At 41.8% G+C, this 21,146-nt stretch overlaps 2 protein-coding genes across 4 annotated transcripts in view; one reads left to right on the top strand and one right to left on the bottom strand.

Moving 5' to 3' along the window:
* ERCC6L (ERCC excision repair 6 like, spindle assembly checkpoint helicase) overlaps positions 1 to 6,875 on the top strand; it is a 34,295-nt gene extending 27,420 nt beyond the window's left edge. For both annotated transcript variants that reach the window (XM_004064374.3, XM_055376178.2), the window contains exon 2: positions 2,844 to 6,875. In XM_004064374.3, coding sequence (XP_004064422.2) covers positions 2,844 to 6,525 — 3,682 coding nt within the window. In that variant the 3' untranslated portion in view covers positions 6,526 to 6,875. The remainder of the gene's footprint in view (positions 1 to 2,843) is intronic.
* The window catches only part of PIN4 (peptidylprolyl cis/trans isomerase, NIMA-interacting 4), an 83,763-nt gene that overhangs the window by 54,502 nt on the left and 8,115 nt on the right, over positions 1 to 21,146 (bottom strand). Inside the window, exons 3-4 of one of the 2 annotated variants that reach the window (XM_004064386.4) lie at positions 14,626 to 14,745; positions 13,439 to 14,162 (exon numbers count right to left, since the gene is read on the bottom strand). In XM_004064386.4, the coding sequence (XP_004064434.1) occupies positions 14,004 to 14,162; positions 14,626 to 14,745 (279 nt within the window). In that variant the 3' untranslated portion in view covers positions 13,439 to 14,003. Of the gene's footprint in view, positions 1 to 13,438; positions 14,163 to 14,625; positions 14,746 to 21,146 lie in introns of those variants that run through there. The other variant, XM_004064387.5, reaches the window with a different exon arrangement.

Raw genomic sequence — 21,146 nt, 5'->3', positions numbered from 1 at the left:
ACGTGTTTGGGGAGACACCTTGTGGGAGGTGATTAGATGTCCTTTAAAATAATCCTTAAAGAGAAACATGCTCTAGTCATATAATTTCAGGTAAAACCATTTAAACATAAAATTTTTGTTTTTATTGTCCATTCCTATGGAATTAAAAACTGACATTTCACCCCATACTCTAGCACTATTCTTCTCCTTGTTCTCTTGCTTGAGGGTTATGGTTCTTTGTCCTGAACTGGTTACTCCTCCCTGTCCTCTTGGCTCCCAAGCAGGCCTGGCTTCTCCCTGCCTATGTTCAAGGAAAATAGGGGAGCAATTCTGGAAAAATACTTGAGCCCATGAAGTGTTAGCTAAGTTATCCAGATCATTAGGGATCCTGTGTGCTATAGATGGATAAATCATTACATTAGCAATAAAAAGGACATGTTTTCCCTCCAAGCCCTGAAAAATGGAAGTGATTAGAAGCTAAGTGGCTAAATCAAACTGCATTGTAAAAAGCATTCTAGTCTTGCAAATAATCAGATATCCAGGGCAGTGCTATTAAAAGCATGTATTTTTCCTCCTGATTCTATTGTAGGGAAAGAAAACCATCCTAGGTCCAACTTAATTGGTGGAATAGACTGAGGGGAAAGGAAGAGCTGAGATGCAATTGTTAGACAGACCTGCTAACTAGGGTGGACCAGGGACTGGGGAAGGCAGCTTGGCTCACAGCAGCGGTTTAACCCAGCCAGAAAGCAGTGATATCCAAGGAATACTGTAAACTCTCGTTGTGGTTCAGGCAGAGGTTGACAAATGGGTGTTCCAGAGGGTGGGTAGAGCACAGCAATAAGTATTTTAGGCTGGTGCTAAGAAGTCTAGGCACACAGTTGCCATTTAAAAGGCTGGCGTGTGTGATTAGTGGGGACTCTGGCCCAGAGCTAAGGATCAGGGACAGCACTTTAGTCTCTGGGAAAGACGCCTGGCTAGAGTTACACAGAACCCCAGGTTTCATAGGGGTTTCAGGATACTGGGTAGGTTACCAGTTCAGGAACTTGGAAATAATCTAATAATTTAAGAATGTTATTTTTTCCTTCAAGCTCTAGAACATAGATCAAGACCACTTTCCAAAGCAGCTCTGAACCATTAATAATTCCCATCGATAGTGGGAGTTTTTCACACCTTGCCAACACTTGGTATTTTCCCACTTGTTGGTTATAGTCATCCTAATGGGAAGTGGTATCTCCTTGTGGTTTTGGTTTGCATTTCCCTGACAACTAATGATGTTGAGAATCTTTTCATGTGCCCATCTGTATATCTTTTTTCCATTTATTTATTTATTTATTTATTTATTTATTTATTTTTTAAGAGACAGAGTCTCGCTGTGTTATTCAGGCTAGTCTTAAACTCCTGACCTCAAGCGATCCTCCTGCTTTGGCCTCCCAAAAGTGCTGGGATCACAGTCATGAGCCACCGCACCCGGCCCTGTATATCTTTTTTCCCCCTCTGGTTGCTTGTGTGTTCGGCATCATATTTAAGATATTGCCAAATCCAAATCATGAAGATTTTTACACCTATATTTTTTCCTAAGTTTTGTAGGTTTAGCCCTTAGATTTAGATCTATGATCCATTTTGAGTTAATTTTTGTGTATGGTATGAGTAGGGGTCCAATTTCATTCTTTTGCACATGGATATCCAGTTGAAAAGACTTCTTCCCCAGTGAATTATTTTGGCGCCCTTACTGAAAGTAATTGACCATAAACCACTGAAGAATTTTAAGTAGAGGAGTGACATGATTTCTTTTATGCTTTAAGACAGTATTGCTGGCTGCTATATAGAGTGTGTATTGGAGGGGCAAGAGTTTATGTAGGGAGAGCAGTGAGTAGGAAGCTGCAGTTATCCAGGCCAGAGATGATGGTGACTTGGGCCACAGTAATGGCAGTAGAGATGGAAAGAAGGTGGTTATAACTTGGGAAATAAAGTTAGTAGGACTTGGGACTGCCTGGCCTGGGAGTGGGGCATAAAAAGAAAGGACAAGGATGACTCCTATTTAGGTTGGGGTCAAGAATTCTCTTCAGATTTGAAGTTTGGGTGGCTAAATAGATGGTAGTGTTATTTAGTACCACACAAATGGAGAAGCACGTTTTTAGAGGGGAAATAATGAGTCTAGTTTGGGATGAATTGAATTTGATTTCAAGTGGAGATGTCCAGAAGGCAGCTGGAATATGGGTCTAGAGTAGAGCTTGAGGGACAGCTCTAGGTTGGAGAGAGTGATTTGAGTCATGAGCACATAGGTGGGAGTGGAAGCTCTGGTAAAACTTGAGGAGAAATTAAAAAGAGTGAGAAGAGGTCCTAGGACTGAGTCCTCTGGGAGGAAGAACACAGAAGAAATGGTCAGTGAAGAGGAGGAAAACCAGAAGGAATCTATAGGAATCTCGTGAAAGGAGGGAATTTTAAGAGGGGAGGGGAGTGATCAATACTGTCAAATGCATCATGGAGGTCTAGTAAAATAAGGCCAGAGAGGTTCCTATGTTTCCATGCCCCTACACATAGAGGTTTGTTTTACAAAAAATATCACTTCATACTTCTTATGGGTGCCAATTTTAAAAAAAATACTGTGGAACCAATAACCTTTGCACATTCATTTTCCACAACTAGTGCCTGAAGGTGTTGCTGGCAGCATCTGGTGGATATTTGTTTGTGTCTCAAGTGATGCCAGCTTTCATTGGCATCTTGTGTGCTAATCTTTCCCATCCTGAATTGAGGATATTAAAAGTCCAGCTGCAGTTTGGATTCTAAAATGAACTCTAAAGCATTCTTAGACTGAATGTTCAATGTTTCCTTTCTCCTCTTCTTCTTCTTTTTTTTTTCTATAGATATGTGAAAGAGGCCAAAGAAGCAACTAAAAATGGAGACCTGGAAGAAGCATTTAAACTTTTCAATTTGGCAAAGGACATTTTTCCCAATGAAAAGGTGCTGAGCAGAATCCAAAAAATACAGGAAGCCTTGGAGGAGTTGGCAGAACAGGGAGATGATGAATTTACAGATGTGTGCAACTCTGGCTTGCTACTTTATCGAGAACTGCACGACCAACTCTTTGAGCACCAGAAGGAAGGCATAGCTTTCCTCTATAGCCTGTATAGGGATGGAAGAAAAGGTGGTATATTGGCTGATGATATGGGATTAGGGAAGACTGTTCAAATCATTGCTTTCCTTTCTGGTATGTTTGATGCTTCACTTGTGAATCATGTGCTGCTGATCATGCCAACCAATCTTATTAACACATGGGTAAAAGAATTCATCAAGTGGACTCCAGGAATGAGAGTCAAAACCTTTCATGGTCCTAGCAAGGATGAACGGACCAGAAACCTCAATCGGATTCAGCAAAGGAATGGTGTCATTATCACTACATACCAAATGTTAATCAATAACTGGCAGCAACTTTCAAGCTTTAGGGGCCAAGAGTTTGTGTGGGACTATGTCATCCTCGATGAAGCACATAAAATAAAAACCTCATCTACTAAGTCAGCAATATGTGCTCGTGCTATTCCTGCAAGTAATCGCCTCCTCCTCACAGGAACCCCAATCCAGAATAATTTACAAGAACTATGGTCCCTATTTGATTTTGCTTGTCAAGGGTCCCTGCTGGGAACATTAAAAACTTTTAAGATGGAGTATGAAAATCCTATTACTAGAGCAAGAGAGAAGGATGCTACCCCAGGAGAAAAAGCCTTGGGATTTAAAATATCTGAAAACTTAATGGCAATCATAAAACCCTATTTTCTCAGGAGGACTAAAGAAGACGTACAGAAGAAAAAGTCAAGCAACCCAGAGGCCAGACTTAATGAAAAGAATCCAGATGTTGATGCCATTTGTGAAATGCCTTCCCTTTCCAGGAAAAATGATTTAATTATTTGGATACGACTTGTGCCTTTACAAGAAGAAATATACAGGAAATTTGTGTCTTTAGATCATATCAAGGAGTTGCTAATGGAGACACGCTCACCTTTGGCTGAGCTAGGTGTCTTAAAGAAGCTGTGTGATCATCCTAGGCTGCTGTCTGCACGGGCTTGTTGTTTGCTAAATCTTGGGACATTCTCTGCTCAAGATGGAAATGAGGGGGAAGATTCCCCAGATGTGGACCATATTGATCAAGTAACTGATGACACATTGATGGAAGAATCTGGAAAAATGATATTCCTAATGGACTTACTTAAGAGGCTGCGAGATGAGGGACATCAAACTCTGGTGTTTTCTCAATCGAGGCAAATTCTAAACATCATTGAACGCCTCTTAAAGAATAGGCACTTTAAGACATTGCGAATTGATGGGACAGTTACTCATCTTTTGGAACGAGAAAAAAGAATTAACTTATTCCAGCAAAATAAAGATTACTCTGTTTTTTTGCTTACCACTCAAGTAGGTGGTGTCGGTTTAACATTAACTGCAGCAACTAGAGTGGTCATTTTTGACCCTAGCTGGAATCCTGCAACTGATGCTCAAGCTGTGGATAGAGTTTACCGAATTGGACAAAAAGAGAATGTTGTGGTTTATAGGCTAATCACTTGTGGGACTGTAGAGGAAAAAATATACAGAAGACAGGTTTTCAAGGACTCATTAATAAGACAAACTACTGGTGAAAAAAAGAACCCTTTCCGATATTTTAGTAAACAAGAATTAAGAGAGCTCTTTACAATCGAGGATCTTCAGAACTCTGTAACCCAGCTGCAGCTTCAGTCTTTGCATGCTGCTCAGAGGAAATCTGATATAAAACTAGATGAACATATTGCCTACCTGCAGTCTTTGGGGATAGCTGGAATCTCAGACCATGATTTGATGTACACATGTGATCTGTCTGTTAAAGAAGAGCTTGATGTGGTAGAAGAATCTCACTATATTCAACAAAGGGTTCAGAAAGCTCAATTCCTCGTTGAATTTGAGTCTCAAAATAAAGAGCTCCTGATGGAACAACAAAGAACTAGAAATGAGGGGGCCTGGCTAAGAGAACCTGTATTTCCTTCTTCAACAAAGAAGAAATGCCCTAAATTGAATAAACCACAGCCTCAGCCTTCACCTCTTCTAAGTACTCATCATACTCAGGAAGAAGATATCAGTTCCAAAATGGCAAGTGTAGTCATTGATCTGCCCGAAGAGGGTGAGAAAGAAGATCTCTCCAGTATAAAGGTGAATGTTACCACCTTGCAAGATGGTAAAGGTACATGTAGTGCTGACTCTATAGCTACTTTACCCAAGGGGTTTGGAAGTGTAGAAGAACTTTGTACTAACTCTTCATTGGGAATGGAAAAAAGCTTTGCAACTAAAAATGAAGCTGTACAAAAAGAGACATTACAAGAGGGGCCTAAGCAAGAGGCACTGCAAGAGGATCCTCTGGAAAGTTTTAATTATGTACTTAGCAAATCAACCAAAGCTGATATTGGGCCAAATTTAGATCAACTAAAGGATGATGAGATTTTACGTCATTGCAGTCCTTGGCCCATTATTTCCATAACAAATGAAAGTCAAAATGCAGAATCAAATGTATCCATTATTGAAATAGCTGATGACCTTTCAGCATCCCACAGTGCACTGCAGGATGCTCAAGCAAGTGAGGCCAAGTTGGAAGAGGAACCTTCAGCGTCTTCACCACAGTATGCATGTGATTTCAATCTTTTCTTGGAAGACTCAGCAGACAACAGACAAAATTTTTCCAGTCAGTCTTTAGAGCATGTTGAGAAAGAAAATAGCTTGTGTGGCTCTGCACCTAATTCCAGAGCAGGGTTTGTGCATAGCAAAACATGTCTCAGTTGGGAGTTTTCTGAGAAGGACGATGAACCAGAAGAAGTAGTAGTTAAAGCAAAAATCAGAAGTAAAGCTAGAAGGATTGTTTCAGATGGCGAAGATGAAGATGATTCTTTTAAAGATACCTCAAGCATAAATCCATTCAACACATCTCTCTTTCAATTCTCATCTGTGAAACAATTTGATGCTTCAACTCCCAAAAATGACATCAGTCCACCGGGAAGGTTCTTTTCATCTCAAATACCCAGTAGTGTAAATAAGTCTATGAACTCTAGAAGATCTCTGGCTTCTAGGAGGTCTCTTATTAATATGGTTTTAGACCACGTGGAGGACATGGAGGAAAGACTTGACGACAGCAGTGAAGCAAAGGGTCCTGAAGATTATCCAGAAGAAGGGGTGGAGGAAAGCAGTGGCGAAGCCTCCAAGTATACAGAAGAGGATCCTTCTGGAGAAACACTGTCTTCAGAAAACAAGTCCAGCTGGTTAATGACGTCTAAGCCTAGTGCTCTAGCTCAAGAGACCTCTCTTGGTGCCCCTGAGCCTTTGTCTGGTGAACAGTTGGTTGGTTCTCCCCAGGATAAGGCGGCAGAGGCTACAAATGACTATGAGACTCTTGTAAAGCGTGGAAAAGAACTAAAAGAGTGTGGAAAAATCCAGGAGGCCCTAAACTGCTTAGTTAAAGCGCTTGACATAAAAAGTGCAGATCCTGAAGTTATGCTCTTGACTTTAAGTTTGTATAAGCAACTTAATAACAATTGAGAATGTAACCTGTTTATTGTATTTTAAAGTGAAACTGGATATGAGGGAATTTTTGTTTCCATAATTGGATTCTTTGGGAACATGAAGCATTCAGGCTTAAGGCAAGAAAGATCTCAAAAAGCAACTTCTGCCCTGCAACGCCCCCCACTCCATAGTCTGGTATTCTGAGCACTAGCTTAATATTTCTTCACTTGAATATTCTTATATTTTAGGCATATTCTATAAATTTAACTGTGTTGTTTCTTGGAAAGTTTTGTAAAATTATTCTGGTCATTCTTAATTTTACTCTGAAAGTGATCATCTTTGTATGTAACAGTTCAGATAAGAAAATTAAAGTTACTTTTCTCAAATGTTTTCCATCCACTTTGTTTCACTGAGATGATACTGGCAGATCTTAAGATATGCTTGTGAACATGCTGTTTCATGCTTTCAGCTTAATACAGGTTGAGCATCCCTAATCCAATCCAAAATGGGGAAAATTTCTGAGTGCTGACATGATGCCACAAGTGAGGAAAGTTCCATACCTGATGTCATGTGACATGTCACAGTCAAAATGAAGGTGTATAACACACTGTTTACTCAGCATCCCCAAGAGAAAAGAGATTCTGTTAGACCCCTTCAGCTACTATATATCCTTTCCACACAGGCCCAGATTCTCCCATGCAAGCCTGCCTACAAAGGGTAATAAAATGGTTCAACATACACAAACTTTGTTTCATGCACAAAATCATTAAAAGTAATCATAAAATTACCTTCAGACTATGTATATAATGTGCGTATGAAACATAAATGGATTTCATGTTTAGACTTGGATCCCATCTCCAAAATATCTCATTATGTGTATGGAAATTCTCCACAATCAAGAACACTTCTGGTCCCCAGCATTTTGGATAGAGTACTAAACTGGAACAGCAGAAAGCTGAGCTAGGTACCTGGTGCTAGGATTCTTTATCACTGGTAGCTTGCCCTGGAGTCACTGCTGACCATTTAGCCATTCTTAATGCACCATTAACTGTGTTCTCCCTTTCGCCAAACCAGGTATCTCGTCTATTCTGACACATATTATCACAGTCTATCTTTGGATTGTAGACTGAAAAGGAGTTTGGTTCCCTTGCAGAAAGATAAACTGCAGTATAGCACGCTGCACTCTGTCACCAGAGAAGTGGACTATCCTTGATGACGTACTATGTGTTGGGCACTCCACACAGGTTTCTCATTTCAGCCTTACCGTAATCTTTTGAGGTGAAGGGAGAATAGCATTTCCATTTTTCATGTGAGGAAACAGGCTCAGTGATCAGTGAGGCCGTGACTTCCCTGTGGTGACATGGTTGGGGTGAAACCGATTTTTAACCTTGTGTAAATGAATACACTATAATACACTGAGCTGTTTTTACTCAAAACACTTCTGACACCAAATGTGGGGGTTTTCCACATCAAGCAGTTCTCCAGTTCTCCAATTCAAAATTGAACTGGTGTCCTACGATTCTGTTTCGACACTACCCAGGGTTAGCATCAGACTCCACAAGTTTAAGGGCTTAGTCCCACCAGACTGCCCTCACTTCAGATGTCAGTGGCAAGTGTTCGGTCCCCATGTTACCCACACTTCTGTCTGACTTGGCTACAAATTAGGGGTTCCCATGACCATCCCATCCCACCCCCTGGTTTAATAGTTTGCTAGAATAGCTTATAAAACTCAGGAAACGTTTACTTACTATTACCAGCTTATTATAAAGACTACAACTCAGGAACACCCAAATGGAAGAGATGTGTAGGGCAAGGTATGGGGGTGGTGCATTAAGCGTCCATGCCCTCCAGGCACACCACCCTCCCAACATTTTGATGTTAATCCAGGGCTCTCCAAACTCCATTGTTTGTTATGGTTTTTGAGGTTTCCTTAGGGAGGCACGATTGATAAAATAATTGGCCATGGGTGATTAACTCATCTTCAGCCCCTCTCCCCTCTGCAGAGGTTGCAGTTAGGGCTGAACGTTCCCTCTAATCATGCCTTGCTGTTTCTGGTGACCAGCCCCCATCCTGAAGCTACTAGGGGCCTCCAGCCACAAGCTATGTCATTAGCATACAAAATACACCAGTAGAGATTTCAAGGCTTTCAGGAACTATATGCCAGGAACCAGGGACAAAGACCAAATATTTATTTTTATTATATCCCATACATATAAAAGTTACTTGTAAATTATATGTATATACACATTAATAATCTCATGTATATTACAAGAGATTACAGAAGTTCAAAAGAAGCTGAATTTCAGGTTATTGATGGAACAAAATTTTGCTCTTACTAAAAGCAATTATTACTATTTTAGGGTAATACGATTGAATATATATCATTATTTTTGAAATACTGGTGTAACTGTGAAGCAATTCACAGTCTGCATCTGAGTTCAGCTTACCATTTCCCTGTGCTTCCCACCGTGATGTGAAGGGAGTAGCTGCGCCCTACATCTTTGTTTTTCTGTCCCTTCTACCACACACAAAAATGTTTGTGAAAATTCAGCTAATAAACTTCTTTCTTCCCTGATGTAGAAAACAAAAAATCCACACAATGTATTTATTTGCCTTCAAGGAAGCTTTAGCGGCCTATATCCATTTGATCTGAACAGTGAAGCATCTAAGTCCTAGGAATATTTCTCACTGAAAATAGCAATGCTCTTTCTGTTCAAGTGTGTGTGTACTATGACAAATTCTGTTGTTTGGGGAAAAAAATACATGCTCATATTCAAACAGTATCCATGGCAGGGATTTTTAACCTGGGGTTCATGGGTAGAAGAAGTCAGGTGTCTGAATTTGGATAGGAAAAAAGTTTTATCTTTTCTCTGTCTGGTAGCTGAAATATAGCATTTCCTTTCATCATGAATGTGAAGCAGAAAAATAGGGTCTGGAGGCAGGGAATAAGGCTGATTCACACTAAAGCTATGACAGAAACTATTCTCTCCACAGGGCGTAGGCCAAGTAAATGACTTTGTAACTTCACTTTATCCTTTCCATTTACATAGGGTATACCCCAAGTAACCAATGGAATCCTCTAGGTGATATTTAAACTCCCAAAAATTCTCTAACAGGGTGTTTTGAGCTCCTATGCTGTGGAGTGTAGTTTCGTTTTCAATAAATCCCTTTGTCCCTTCCTTGCTTTGTTTCTGCGTTTCGTTCTTTGTTCAAGATGCCAAGAACCTGGACATCCTCCACTGTTAACAAACGTACGCATAAACTGCAGAAGTATTAGCAGTACATGTTATGTCACCAGTAGAAATCACATAGACTTTGGGGTTATTGCAGATATCTCAAAATGCCATTGATATTCATTACTGCAAAGTCACAGTGCTTTTTAGACCTACTACCAGGTATTTAATAAAGAGGCACACACACATATTACAAACTTTTTTTTCTGAGACGAGGTCTTACTCTGTCACCCAGGTGGGAGTGCAGTGGCACAATCTTGATTCACTGCAACCTCCGCCTCCTGGGCTCAAGCAATCCTCCCACCTCAGCCCTACCTGCCCCTGCCAGGAGTAGCTGGGACTACAGGTGTGCGCCACCATCACGCCTGGCTAATTTTTTGTATTTTTGGTAGAGACAGGGTTTCATCATGTTCTTCAGGCTGGTCTCGAACTCCTGAGCTCAGGCAATCCACCTGTCTCGGCCTCCCAAAGAACTGGGATGGATTACAGGCATCAGCCACTGTGCCCAGCCACAATTTAAAAACTTTGGACTACTGTATTTCAACATAGTTGATGTCTTTTGTAATCCTATGTATTTTACTTTAAGCACTTAAAGTCAACATTTTTTCTTTTTTGAGACAGGGTCTCGCTCTTGTCACCCAGGCTGGAGTGCAGTGGTGAGATCATGGCTCACTGCAGCCTTAACTCCAGGGCTCAAGCAACCCTCCTGCCTCAGCCTCCCTCCTGAAGAGCAGACACTACAGGCACACACCACAATGCCCAGCTAATTTTTAAAATTTTTTGTAGACAGGGTCTCACTATGTTGCCCAGGCTGGTCTTGAATTCCTGGCCTCAACTGATTTGCCCTACTCAGCCTCCCAAAGTGCTGGGATTACAGGTGTGAGCCACCGCATCCAGCCTAAAATAAACATTTTGAAAAGGGATCCATAGGCTGCGCAAACTGCCAAAGGCTGCAAGGCACAAATGAAAGGTTAAGACCCCTGATCTAAGGGTGTGAGGTGAAAAATCTCTTACCCTCCTGTCCTGGAGTTCTGGATTCCCATTCCCAGAGACAGTCTATGATGTACAAGCACAAGTACATATGTGTATATATTTATGTTGCTACCCAAGTGATAGTGTATTGTGTACACTATTCTGTACCTCATTTTAAATTTTAAAATAACTGCATGATATTCTATTGAAGGATATACCATAATTTATCATAATCTATTGTTGGTGTTCAGTTTGTTTCCAAATAATGCTGTAATGAATATCCTTGTATCTTTTATACATATGATTATAGTATACATTCCTAGAAATGGAGTTGCTGGGTCAAAGGGTATATTTATAAATTTGACAGGTATTGCCAAACTATTTTCCAGAGGATATAATTGCATTTCCACCATTAATGAATGGATGAATGTCTGTTTCCCCACACCCTTACCAAACAATGTTAAACATTCTGAACTTTACCAATCTGACACATAAAAAGAGGGAACTTGTATCTTATTTTGATTTTAATTTGCAATTATTTTACAATAAATGAATAAGGTTTGTTCTGTAAACACTGAACTTAATCAGAGATGTCTTAAAGCAGAATTAAATGCATATGCTATAATGTATATAAATCTGTATAAATCCTTAATTTTTTTAATTTGTCAACTCTTTTTTTTTTTTTTGAGACAGAGTTTTGCTGTTGCCCAGACTGGAGTGCAGTGGCACAATCTCGGCTCACTGCAACCTCCACCTCCCAGGTTGAAGCAATTCTGCCTCAGCCTCCCGAGTAGTTGGGACTACAAGCACGCACCACCACGATTTTTGTATTTTTAGTAGAGACGGGATTCCACCACGATGGCCAGGCTGGTCTTGAACTCCTGGCTTCAAGTGATCCACCCACCTCGGCCTCCCAAAGTGTTGGGATTACAGGCGTCAGCCGCGCTGCCTGGCCCGTTTACCAACTCTTTCAGAATCTTAGTTGTCAATCAAAAGCTAACTTCCCAAAGGTTCGCTTGGTGTCAGAGGTCCATTCCTGCCTTACTTTCTCACAGGCTAGCTATAACTGCTCTCTCTCCATACCACAGAATTTAGTTTGCTTTTTCTAGTCCACCTTTCAGCACTCTGGCTTCTTTCCTTTGTGGTGACATCTGTGCAATAGGTATTCACTTAGTATCCTGGGCAAGTCAATGTCCCAAGCAAAGGACTGTAGCTTGGTAGTGTCTCATGCCTATATAGCTCTTCAGAATTTACTACCCTTATTTAGACACATTGTTTTATTTTATTTATTTTATTTTTTTGAGATGGAGTCTCGCTCTGTCGCCCAGGCTGGAGTGTAGTAGCATAATCTCGGCTCATTGCAGCATCCACCTCCTGGGTTCAAGCATTTCTTGTGGCTCAGCCTCCCAAGTAGCTGAGACTACAGGTGTGTGCCACCACACCCAGCTAATTTTTGTATTTTTAGTAGAAATGGGGTTTTACCATGTTGGCCAGGCTGGTCTTAAACTCCTGACCTCAAGTGATCCACCTGCATCAGCCTCCCAAAGTGCTGGGATTACAGGCATGAGCCACCGTGCCCAGCCTAGAGACATTGTTTTTAATGTAGTTTTCAAAGTACATGTAGGCAGGGTGCAGTGGCACTTGCCTGTAGTCCCAGCTACTAGGGAGGTTGAGGCAGAAGGGTCATTTGAGCCCAGCCTCAGCAACATAACAAGACCCCATGTCAATAAATCATTAAAAAAAAATCAATCAATAACATGTAGTTTCAGCTTTAAATTTTTTTTTAGACACGGGGTCTCACTGTGTTGGCCAGGCTGCAGTGCAGTGGATATTCAAAGGTGCAATCCCACTACTAATCAGCACCAGAGTTTTGACCTGCTGAGTTTCCAACCTGGGCCAGTTCACCCCTTTTTAGGCAACCTGCTAGTCTTTCACTCCCAGGAGGTCACCATGTTTTTCTTTCTTTTTTTTTAAGAGGCAGGGCTTCTGTTGCCCAGGCTGAAGTCTGGAGTGCAGTGGGCATGGTCATAGCTTACTGCAGCCTCGAACTCCAAGGCTCAAGTGATCCTCCCACCTTGGCCTCCTAAAATGCTGGGATTATAGGCATGAGCCACTGTGCCCAGATGAGGTCACTGTATTGATGCTGAACTTAGTGCTGATACCCGATTGGCATAGGACACTACAGCCCAGAACTCCTGGGCTCAAGTGATCCTCCTGCCTCAGCCTCCCAAGTAGCTAAGACTACAGGTGCACACCACTGGGCCCAGCCATAGTTTCATCTTATATCTATTTGAACATCTCCGTATACACTGGCATATCTGCTCCGTGGGGAAAATCTCATGGAGGCATAACCTACTGAGGTGCTCAGAAACTCTTCTCAAGTGGGAAAGTCAGGTATCTAGGCAAAGTTGCCATTATATAAGTGGGTATAATATCAAATGCAGCTGAGGGAGAGAAAGCAGTGTGTTAAAATAATCTGTTAAGAATCACATAGCTGTGTTGGCAAAGTTTTATTTTTGAAGCAGTATAGTATTTATATTAGTAATCTTTATACTTTTTTATATGTCATAAATATGGCATTTTAAATTTTAAAAATTTAGATGCACAGAACATTGGCCCTGGAAAGGACAGTCCTAATGTAACCCATACACTGAAGATGAGGGAATGACATTTTTATGCTGACATCCCTCCCTTTAACCAGCACTCGGTTAGTCTAGTACGAAACAACTCATGGAACAACTGAGTGCTTTTTTTCTCCAATAAACATTTATTTAAAAAGAAAGGAGTTAACACTGAAAGGCATAACGTGCCGCGTACTATGTTAAGACAGTGGAGCTAATACCACCTGTCCTGGAAGATCAGAGTTGACTAACATGTAAAACAAATGTTGTCTAGGAACTTATTTTATGATTCTCACACACTAATCTATTTGATGCCCAATATTTTCAGTTGTGTGAATAGTGTGAGTTGATATCTGCTTCCCCTGAAGATGGTTTCTGAATTAATTTATGGGACAGACTGAGAGTCAGATATAGTTCTGGGAGGAAAGAGAATACAGGTTAAAGGGAGTCTGCTTGACTTCTCTTTGAGAACGACTGACTGAATACCTACTACAGTTGACATTCACTTAGCCCCACCCTCTCTTACACCTACAAACCCATACTTAGAGCTTTCACAGAATACAAGGAGCATCCAATATCTTTTCTTTTTAAAAATTTTTGTATTTCCTTGCAGCTCCAGCTCAAAAGAATATGTAATACCTTTTAAAGAAACAAAATGTATAAAACTTATTCAGTCTTTCATATGATTTTATTTTCTTCCTTCGACCATAATAATATGATATCCAAATTTTGTCTTAACCGGTGGGTCTGTAAACACAGGCTTATCCATCCCACTTACAGGCAAGGCAAATGCTGCTTCTTGAAATGGTCCCACCATGGACCCTCTGGTCATCCAACCCAAGTCGCCCTGAAAAACCCAAAAGATAAGTGATATCAAGTGGCCCTGAAGAGGGAACAGTTCTACTGTAGCTTGAGAGAATTTCCCAACATTTTGCTAAGGTTACGAGGTATATTCCTAAGAGCAATACAGGAATAGGCTCAATAAGGACAAATAGGTAGAAGAAGTCTAACTAGACTGAACACATAAGTACTCTCAACACTGCTGGACTTTGAAGTTAGCTGTGCAAGTTTGGTCATGCCTAGGTTTCGACATAGATGACCCTTATTCTACTATTTACAAGTTGGACATTTCTGCTTTTGAGATCTTTAAACCAAAATATGGCTACAACCAATGGTTGAACAAAGGAATGATCCCTACTTCTGTGTTTCTTCTGTGGAGGATGGAGAATTTTTATCTTATTTTATTATTTGTCATTTTTACTTTGCTTTCTTACCTTGAGAGAAAATTATAAATAATAAGAGCAACATACCCCTTGCCTGGCTTTATCTTCACTATACTGTGTGGCCACTTCATTGAATCTCATCCCAGACTTTAACTTTTCCATGGCTTCCATGATTTTGCCATGTTTTTCACATAGAATGTGTCTGACCTGCAAGGAAAAAGTACATTCATGTAATACTTGGAGACCCAAATGACTCCTTAAAGTACAGTGGTTACATTTGGATTACCCCCACCAGTTAAAAAAAAAACACATTAGTTCATAGCAAGTAAAAATCCTGGAAGTTTGCCCAGGACAACAACCACAATCCCATTCCCCATATTAAGACAATGTCTCAGAGTCCTGATTTAGATGGAAAATAGGCACCTGGCTGTGGGAAGCTCCGCCTTTTTTTTTTTTTTGAGAAGGAGTCTTGCTCTGTCACCTAGGCTGAAGTGCAGTGGCGTGATCTCGGCTCACTGCAACCTCCGCCTCCCGGGTTCAAGCAATTCTCCTGTCTCAGCCTCCTGAATAGCTGGGTTTACAGGTATGTGCCATCACACCTGGCTAATTTTTGTATTTTTAGTAGAGATGGGGTTTCTCCATGTTGGCCAGGCTGGTCTCGAACTCCTGACCTCGTGATCCACCCGCCTTGGCCTCCCAAAGTGCTGGGATTACAGGCGTGAGCCGCCGCTCACGGCCGGAAAGCTCCCATCTTTTACCATATACCTTCATGCTAACAGGAGGAGGAAACACGATACGGGTTGAGAGCTGTGGTCCTAGAATCAAATCCCAACTCTGCTGTATGAACTTAGGCTTTATTTATTTATTTATTTAGAGACGGAGTCTCACTCTGTCTCCCAGGCTGGAGTGCAGTGGTGTGCTCTCAGCTCACTGCAACCTCTGCCTCCTGGGTTCAAGCAATTCTCTTGCCTTAGCCTCCCGAGTAGCTGGGATTACAGGCACCCATCACCACACCCAGCTAATTTTTGTATTTTTAGTAGAGATGGTGTTTCACCACGTTGGCCAGGCCGGTCTTGAACCCCTGACCTCAAGTGATCTGCCCGCCTCGGCCTCCCAAAGTGCTAGGATTACAGGCGTCAGCCACCATGCCCGGCTGAACCTATGCATGTTTTTAAACCTCCAAGTGTTTCTCCATTTGTACATCAAGATGCGATGATAACGGGACCTATGTGTTCTCATAGGATTGTGAAGATTGAGATAATGCAGCTACCATTGACCAACAGCTAGCTATTATTTCATCAGAGTGAGGATAAGAAAAAACCTGCTAGAAAGTATTTCTATCTTTTTTTTTGAGACAGAGTCTCCGTCTCTTGCCCAGGCTGGAGTGCAGTGGCCCGATCTTGGCTCACTGCAACCTTCACCCACGGGTTCAAGCAATTCTCCTGCCTCAGCCTCCCAAGTAGCTGGGACTATAGGTGCGCACCACCACGCCCAGCTAACTTTTTGTATTTTTAGTAGAGATGGGTTTCACTATGTTGGCCAGGCTGGTCTCAAACTCCTGGCCTAAAGTGATCTGCCCACCTCAGCCTCCCAAAATGCTGGGATTACAGGTGTCAGCACACCGTGCCTGGCCAGGAAGTATTTCTTACTAAAAGAGACCCAATGTATAAGCCTCCCCACAATTCCACAGTTTGAAAAGGTATCATAGGTTGAATATTAAGAACGCCCAACCCTACTGAAGTATTCAAATTTGACCTATGTTTACATAAAGCCATGGATTTAAAAAAAACTATTATCCTTAAAAATGATTTTGTCAAGATAGCTGTTTCACAGGATTTCTCATTTCACATTCAAATAGAATCACTTATAGTCATGCGTCACTTAACTACAGGGAAACATGAGAAATGAGTTATTAGGCAATTTTGTTTTTGTGCAAACATAACACTGTACTTACACAAACCTAGATGGTATGGCCAGCTACACATCTAGGCTATATGGCATAGCCTATTGCTCCTAGGCTACAAACCTGTACAGTATGTGAATGTACTGAATACCATAAGCAACTGTAACACAATGGTAAGTATTTGGGTATCTAAACATAGAAAAGGTACAGTAAAAATATAGTATAAAAGATAAAAAATGGTACACTTATATAGGACACTTTACATGAATGGAGCTTGCAGGACTGGAAGTTGCTCTGGGTGAGTCAGTGAGTGGTGAGTGAATACGAAGGCCTAGGACATTACTGTACACTACTGTAGACTTTTTTTTTTTTTTTTTTTTTTGAGATGGAGTTTCGCTCTTTTGCCCAGGCTGGAGTGCAATGATGCGATCTTGGCTCACCGAAACCTCCCCCTCCTTAGTTCAAGTGAGTCTCCTGCCTCAGCCTCCTGAGTAGCTGGGATTACAGGCATGCACCACCACGCCTGGCTACCGGCTAATTTTTTTTTTTTTTGAGACGGAGTCTTGCTCTGTCACCCAGGCTGGAGTGCAGCAGTGCGATCTCAGCTCACTGCAACCTCCCCCTCCCAGGTTCAAGTGATTCTCCTGCCTCAGCCTCCCTAGTAGCTGGGATTACAGGCACGCGCCACCACACCTGGATAAGTTTTGTATTTTTAGTAGAGATGGTTTCGCCATGTTGGTCAGGCTGGCCTCGAACTCCTGACCTCAGGTGATCCGCTTGTCTTGGCCTCCCAAAGTGCTGGGATTACAGACATGAGCCACCATACCCGGCCTAATTTTGTATTTTTTGTAGAGACGGGGTTTCACCATGTTGATCAGGCTGGTCTCGAACTCCTGACCTCAGGTGATCCACCCGCCTTGACCTCCCAAAGTGCTGGGATTACAGGCATGAGCCACCGCACCCGTCCCCTACTGTAGACTTTATACACACTATACATGTAAGCTACAATTTATAAAACACTTTTCTTTATTCAATATTAAATTAGCCTTAGCTTATTATGTCTTTTTAACTTTATACATTTAAAAAATTTTAAACTTTTTGACTCTATTTAATAACACTTGGCTTAAAAAACAAACACATTGTGCAACTGTACAAAACTATTTTCTTTCTTCATATCCTTATTCTATAAGCTTTTTTCTTTTTTTTTTTGAGATGAAGTCTCATTCTGTCATCCAAGTCGGAGTGCAGTAGCACAATCTCAGCTCACTGCAACCTCCGCCTCCCAGGTTCAAGCGATTCTTGTGTCTCTCAGCCTCCTGAGTAGCTGGGATTACAGGCACGTGTCACCACGCCAAGCTAATTTTTGTATTTTTTGTAGAGACAGGGTTTCACAATGTTAGCCAGGCTGGTCTTGAACTCCTGACCTCAAGTGATCTGCCTGCCTCAGCCTCCCAAAGTGTTGGGATTATAGGTGTGAGCCACCACGCCCAGCCACTATAAGCTTTTTTCTATTTAAAATTTTTTTTTAACTTTTTAAACTTTTTTATTAAAGACTAAGACACAAATACACACACTAGCTTAGGCCCACACAGGGTCAGGATCATCAATATCACTGTTTTCTACCTCCATGTCCTGTCCCATGGAAAGGTCTTCAGGGACAATAACATGCATGGGACTGTCATCTCCTATGATAATGCCTTCTTCTGGAATACCTCCTGAAGGACCTGCCTGAGGCTGTTTTACAGTTAATTTTTTTTTTTTTAAGAGACAGCTTCTAGATTGCCTCCTTGTTTCTGCTTCCATACTCACCAAGTGATTGTCTGATACAATTCCTGGGAAAATGTACACTGCATTCGTGGTCACAGATAGGGGATACCGTCCACCTTTTTATAAATGAATAAACGAGTATTCTAGTTTAGACAGTGCGACAAAGAGTTTTTCATTCCTGTGGGGTCTGCAAGTGTGACCAACCAACTGGAAACAGTGCAGCTATGTCTTGGAGAGCCAAGCTACAGAAAGAGTTTGGGAGTGATGACTATGGAGGTGGCAGCTGAAGTGTGGAATTCATGAGGTTACCAGGAAGGAGATGAAAATGAGAAGAGGAGGAAAGAAAGCTAAAGTAACCTTGGAGACTATCAATGTTCAAGCAACAAGTAAAGAACTCAAAAAGTGTAATAAAAAGGGGCTGGGCGCAGTGGCTCACACCTATAACCCCAGCACTTTGGGAGGCCAAGGTGGGAGGATCCCTTGAGGATGGGAGTTTGAGACCAGTCTGAGCAACGTAGTAAGACCCCCATCTCTACAAAAACTTTTAAAAAAATTAGCCGGGCATGGTGGTGCACATCTGTAGTCTTAGCTACTCAGGAGGCTGAGGCAGGAGGATCACTTGAGCCCAGGAATTGAAGGCTGCAGTGAGCTATGATCATGCCACTGCATGTCATGCACCCCGGCCTGTGTGACAGAGCAAGAACCTGTCTCTTAAAAAGAAAAAAGAAAAAAGCATAATAAAAAGGAAAGGCCATATAGGTAGGAGAGAAGCGTGTGCTAACAAACCAAGGCAGGAGAGAGTTTCAAGGAGGAAATGGTCAACAAGGGTTAAGTGTTGCAGAGACATCAGGTAAGAAGTATAATAAATTGTGCAATGATGGAGCAATGATCTCAGAAAAAGGAGTTTCAGAAGAGTTTAAGTGCAGAAGCCAGAATACAGCAGGCTGACTGAGGAAACAATGTCAAGTGGGAGGGTAATTCAAACAAACTAATTTTGTTTGAAAAGGAGAAAGGGCTCTGGCTAGAGGCAAAAAGTGGAAGACATGTAAATACGAAATTTACACTGGGCGAGGTGGCTCAGGCCTGTAATCCCAGCAGTTTGGGAGGCAGAGGTGGGCGGATCACCTGAGGTGAGGAATTGGAGACCAGCCTGGCCAACATGGAGAAATCCCATCTCTACTAAAACTACAAACAATTAGCCGGGAGTGGTGGTGGATGCCTGTAATCCCAGCTACTCGGGAGGCTGAAGCAGGAGAATCGCTTGAAATTGGGAGATGGAGGTTGCGGTGAGCCAAGACCGCACCACTGCACTCCAGCCTGGGCAACAAGAGTGAGACTCCATCTCAAAAACAAAAACAAAAACAAAAAAACCCACGAATTTTAAAGGTCCCTGGGCATACTTTTGGAATGAAGGGAAAGACCCAGGAAAAAAAAAACCGGTTGAAGACAGAACAAAAAAGAGGGTAGAGATAAATGAAGGAGCAAGGTTTGGTATTCAGAACACGGTTTGAAAAATTAGCCTTAAAGGAAAAAAGGTGAGGAGGTAACTTTGTTGCTAGGGGGCTGAAAGCCAATGAGTTCCTGACAATGGGTCTGGTTTCCACTTTCTTGTTAAAATAACAAAAACATTTAAAAGTTGATGAGTACTTATCTCATTAAATCCTCACACTAACGCTGTGAGACTAGATGAGTGTTTCTTAACCCTGGCAGCATATTAGAATCACCTCCAGAAATTCTAGAAAAGTTTTTCGTTTTTGTTTTTTGAGATGGAGTCTCACTCTGTCGCCCAGGCTGGAGTGCAGTGGCGCAATCTCAGCTCACTGCAACCTCCGCCTCTCGGGTCCAAGCGATTCTCCTGCCTCAGCCTCCCGAGTAGCTGGGATTATAGGCACCCGCCACCACACCCGGCTAATTTTTGTATTTTTAGTAGAGACGGGGTTTTACCATGTTGGCCAGGCTGATCTTGAACTCCTGACCTCAGGTGATCCGCAAGCCTTGGCCTCCCAAAGTGCCAGGAGTACAGGCATGAGCCACCGGCGCCCGGCTGAATTTTTCTTTCTTAAGTAACTGTTTCAAATTTGAGCCAAGCTACTGAAATAAGTTAATCTATGAGCAAATATAATACTCATATTGGAATTATTAGTAAATACTTTATTTACATACTTATTAAAAATCAAGTATTAATATTTAAGTTGCCCCCAGGTAGACATTTTCAAGGAAATCTTTTCTTTTCTTTTCCTTCCTTTCTTTTTTATTGATGCATAGTAGATGTACAGTTTCAAGGTAATGCAATAATCTAATACATTCATATAATTGGTAAAGATCAAATCAGTATACTTGGAATATCCATCACCTTAAATATTTGTCTTTTCTTTATACTAGAACCACTCAAATTCTTCTCTTCTAACTATAGTTCTGATTTTAAGTGCATAGAAAGTAGACCATTGGATTGATCCTGAGTAGCAGGGAGGTGGATGCAGGGAGGTGGCCAAAAGAAAAATTGGACCTCCTCAATCCAATGATCAAGCCCTTAGGCCTAATTTTGAGTGTGCGGGGGATAGGAAAACAAACATGAAGCCTAGGAGAAACTGGGGAGATCAGGGTGGACTCGAGGGCTTGGGGGTCTGTGAGGAGAAGAACAGAGGAACAGGATTGGCGGAGGCAGGAAGGGAAGGGGAAGGAGGGAAGCTGTGGTCAGTGGATGGGTCTCAGAATCTGCAGAGCTTATAGCGACAAAAGGGCAGGGTGTGGGCACAGGGGTGGGGTCTGAAGCAGAATGACAGAATGTGAAAGGAGCTGAACCCTAAAAGGCTGGAGGGTCCCAGGGTCCCTCACCGACTGGTGCCTTCAAAAAACACTTGAAACAACCCAGCTGTTCTTCAACAGGTGAATGGTTCGACATACTACAGCACTTCCACATCATGGGATACAGGTTGAA

This window comes from Gorilla gorilla, chromosome X (genome assembly GCF_029281585.2).
Source record: "Gorilla gorilla gorilla isolate KB3781 chromosome X, NHGRI_mGorGor1-v2.1_pri, whole genome shotgun sequence".
Taxonomy (NCBI): domain Eukaryota; kingdom Metazoa; phylum Chordata; class Mammalia; order Primates; family Hominidae; genus Gorilla; species Gorilla gorilla.
Note: the sequence above shows the minus strand (reverse complement) of the source record. Positions and strands in the feature narration are given on the sequence as shown.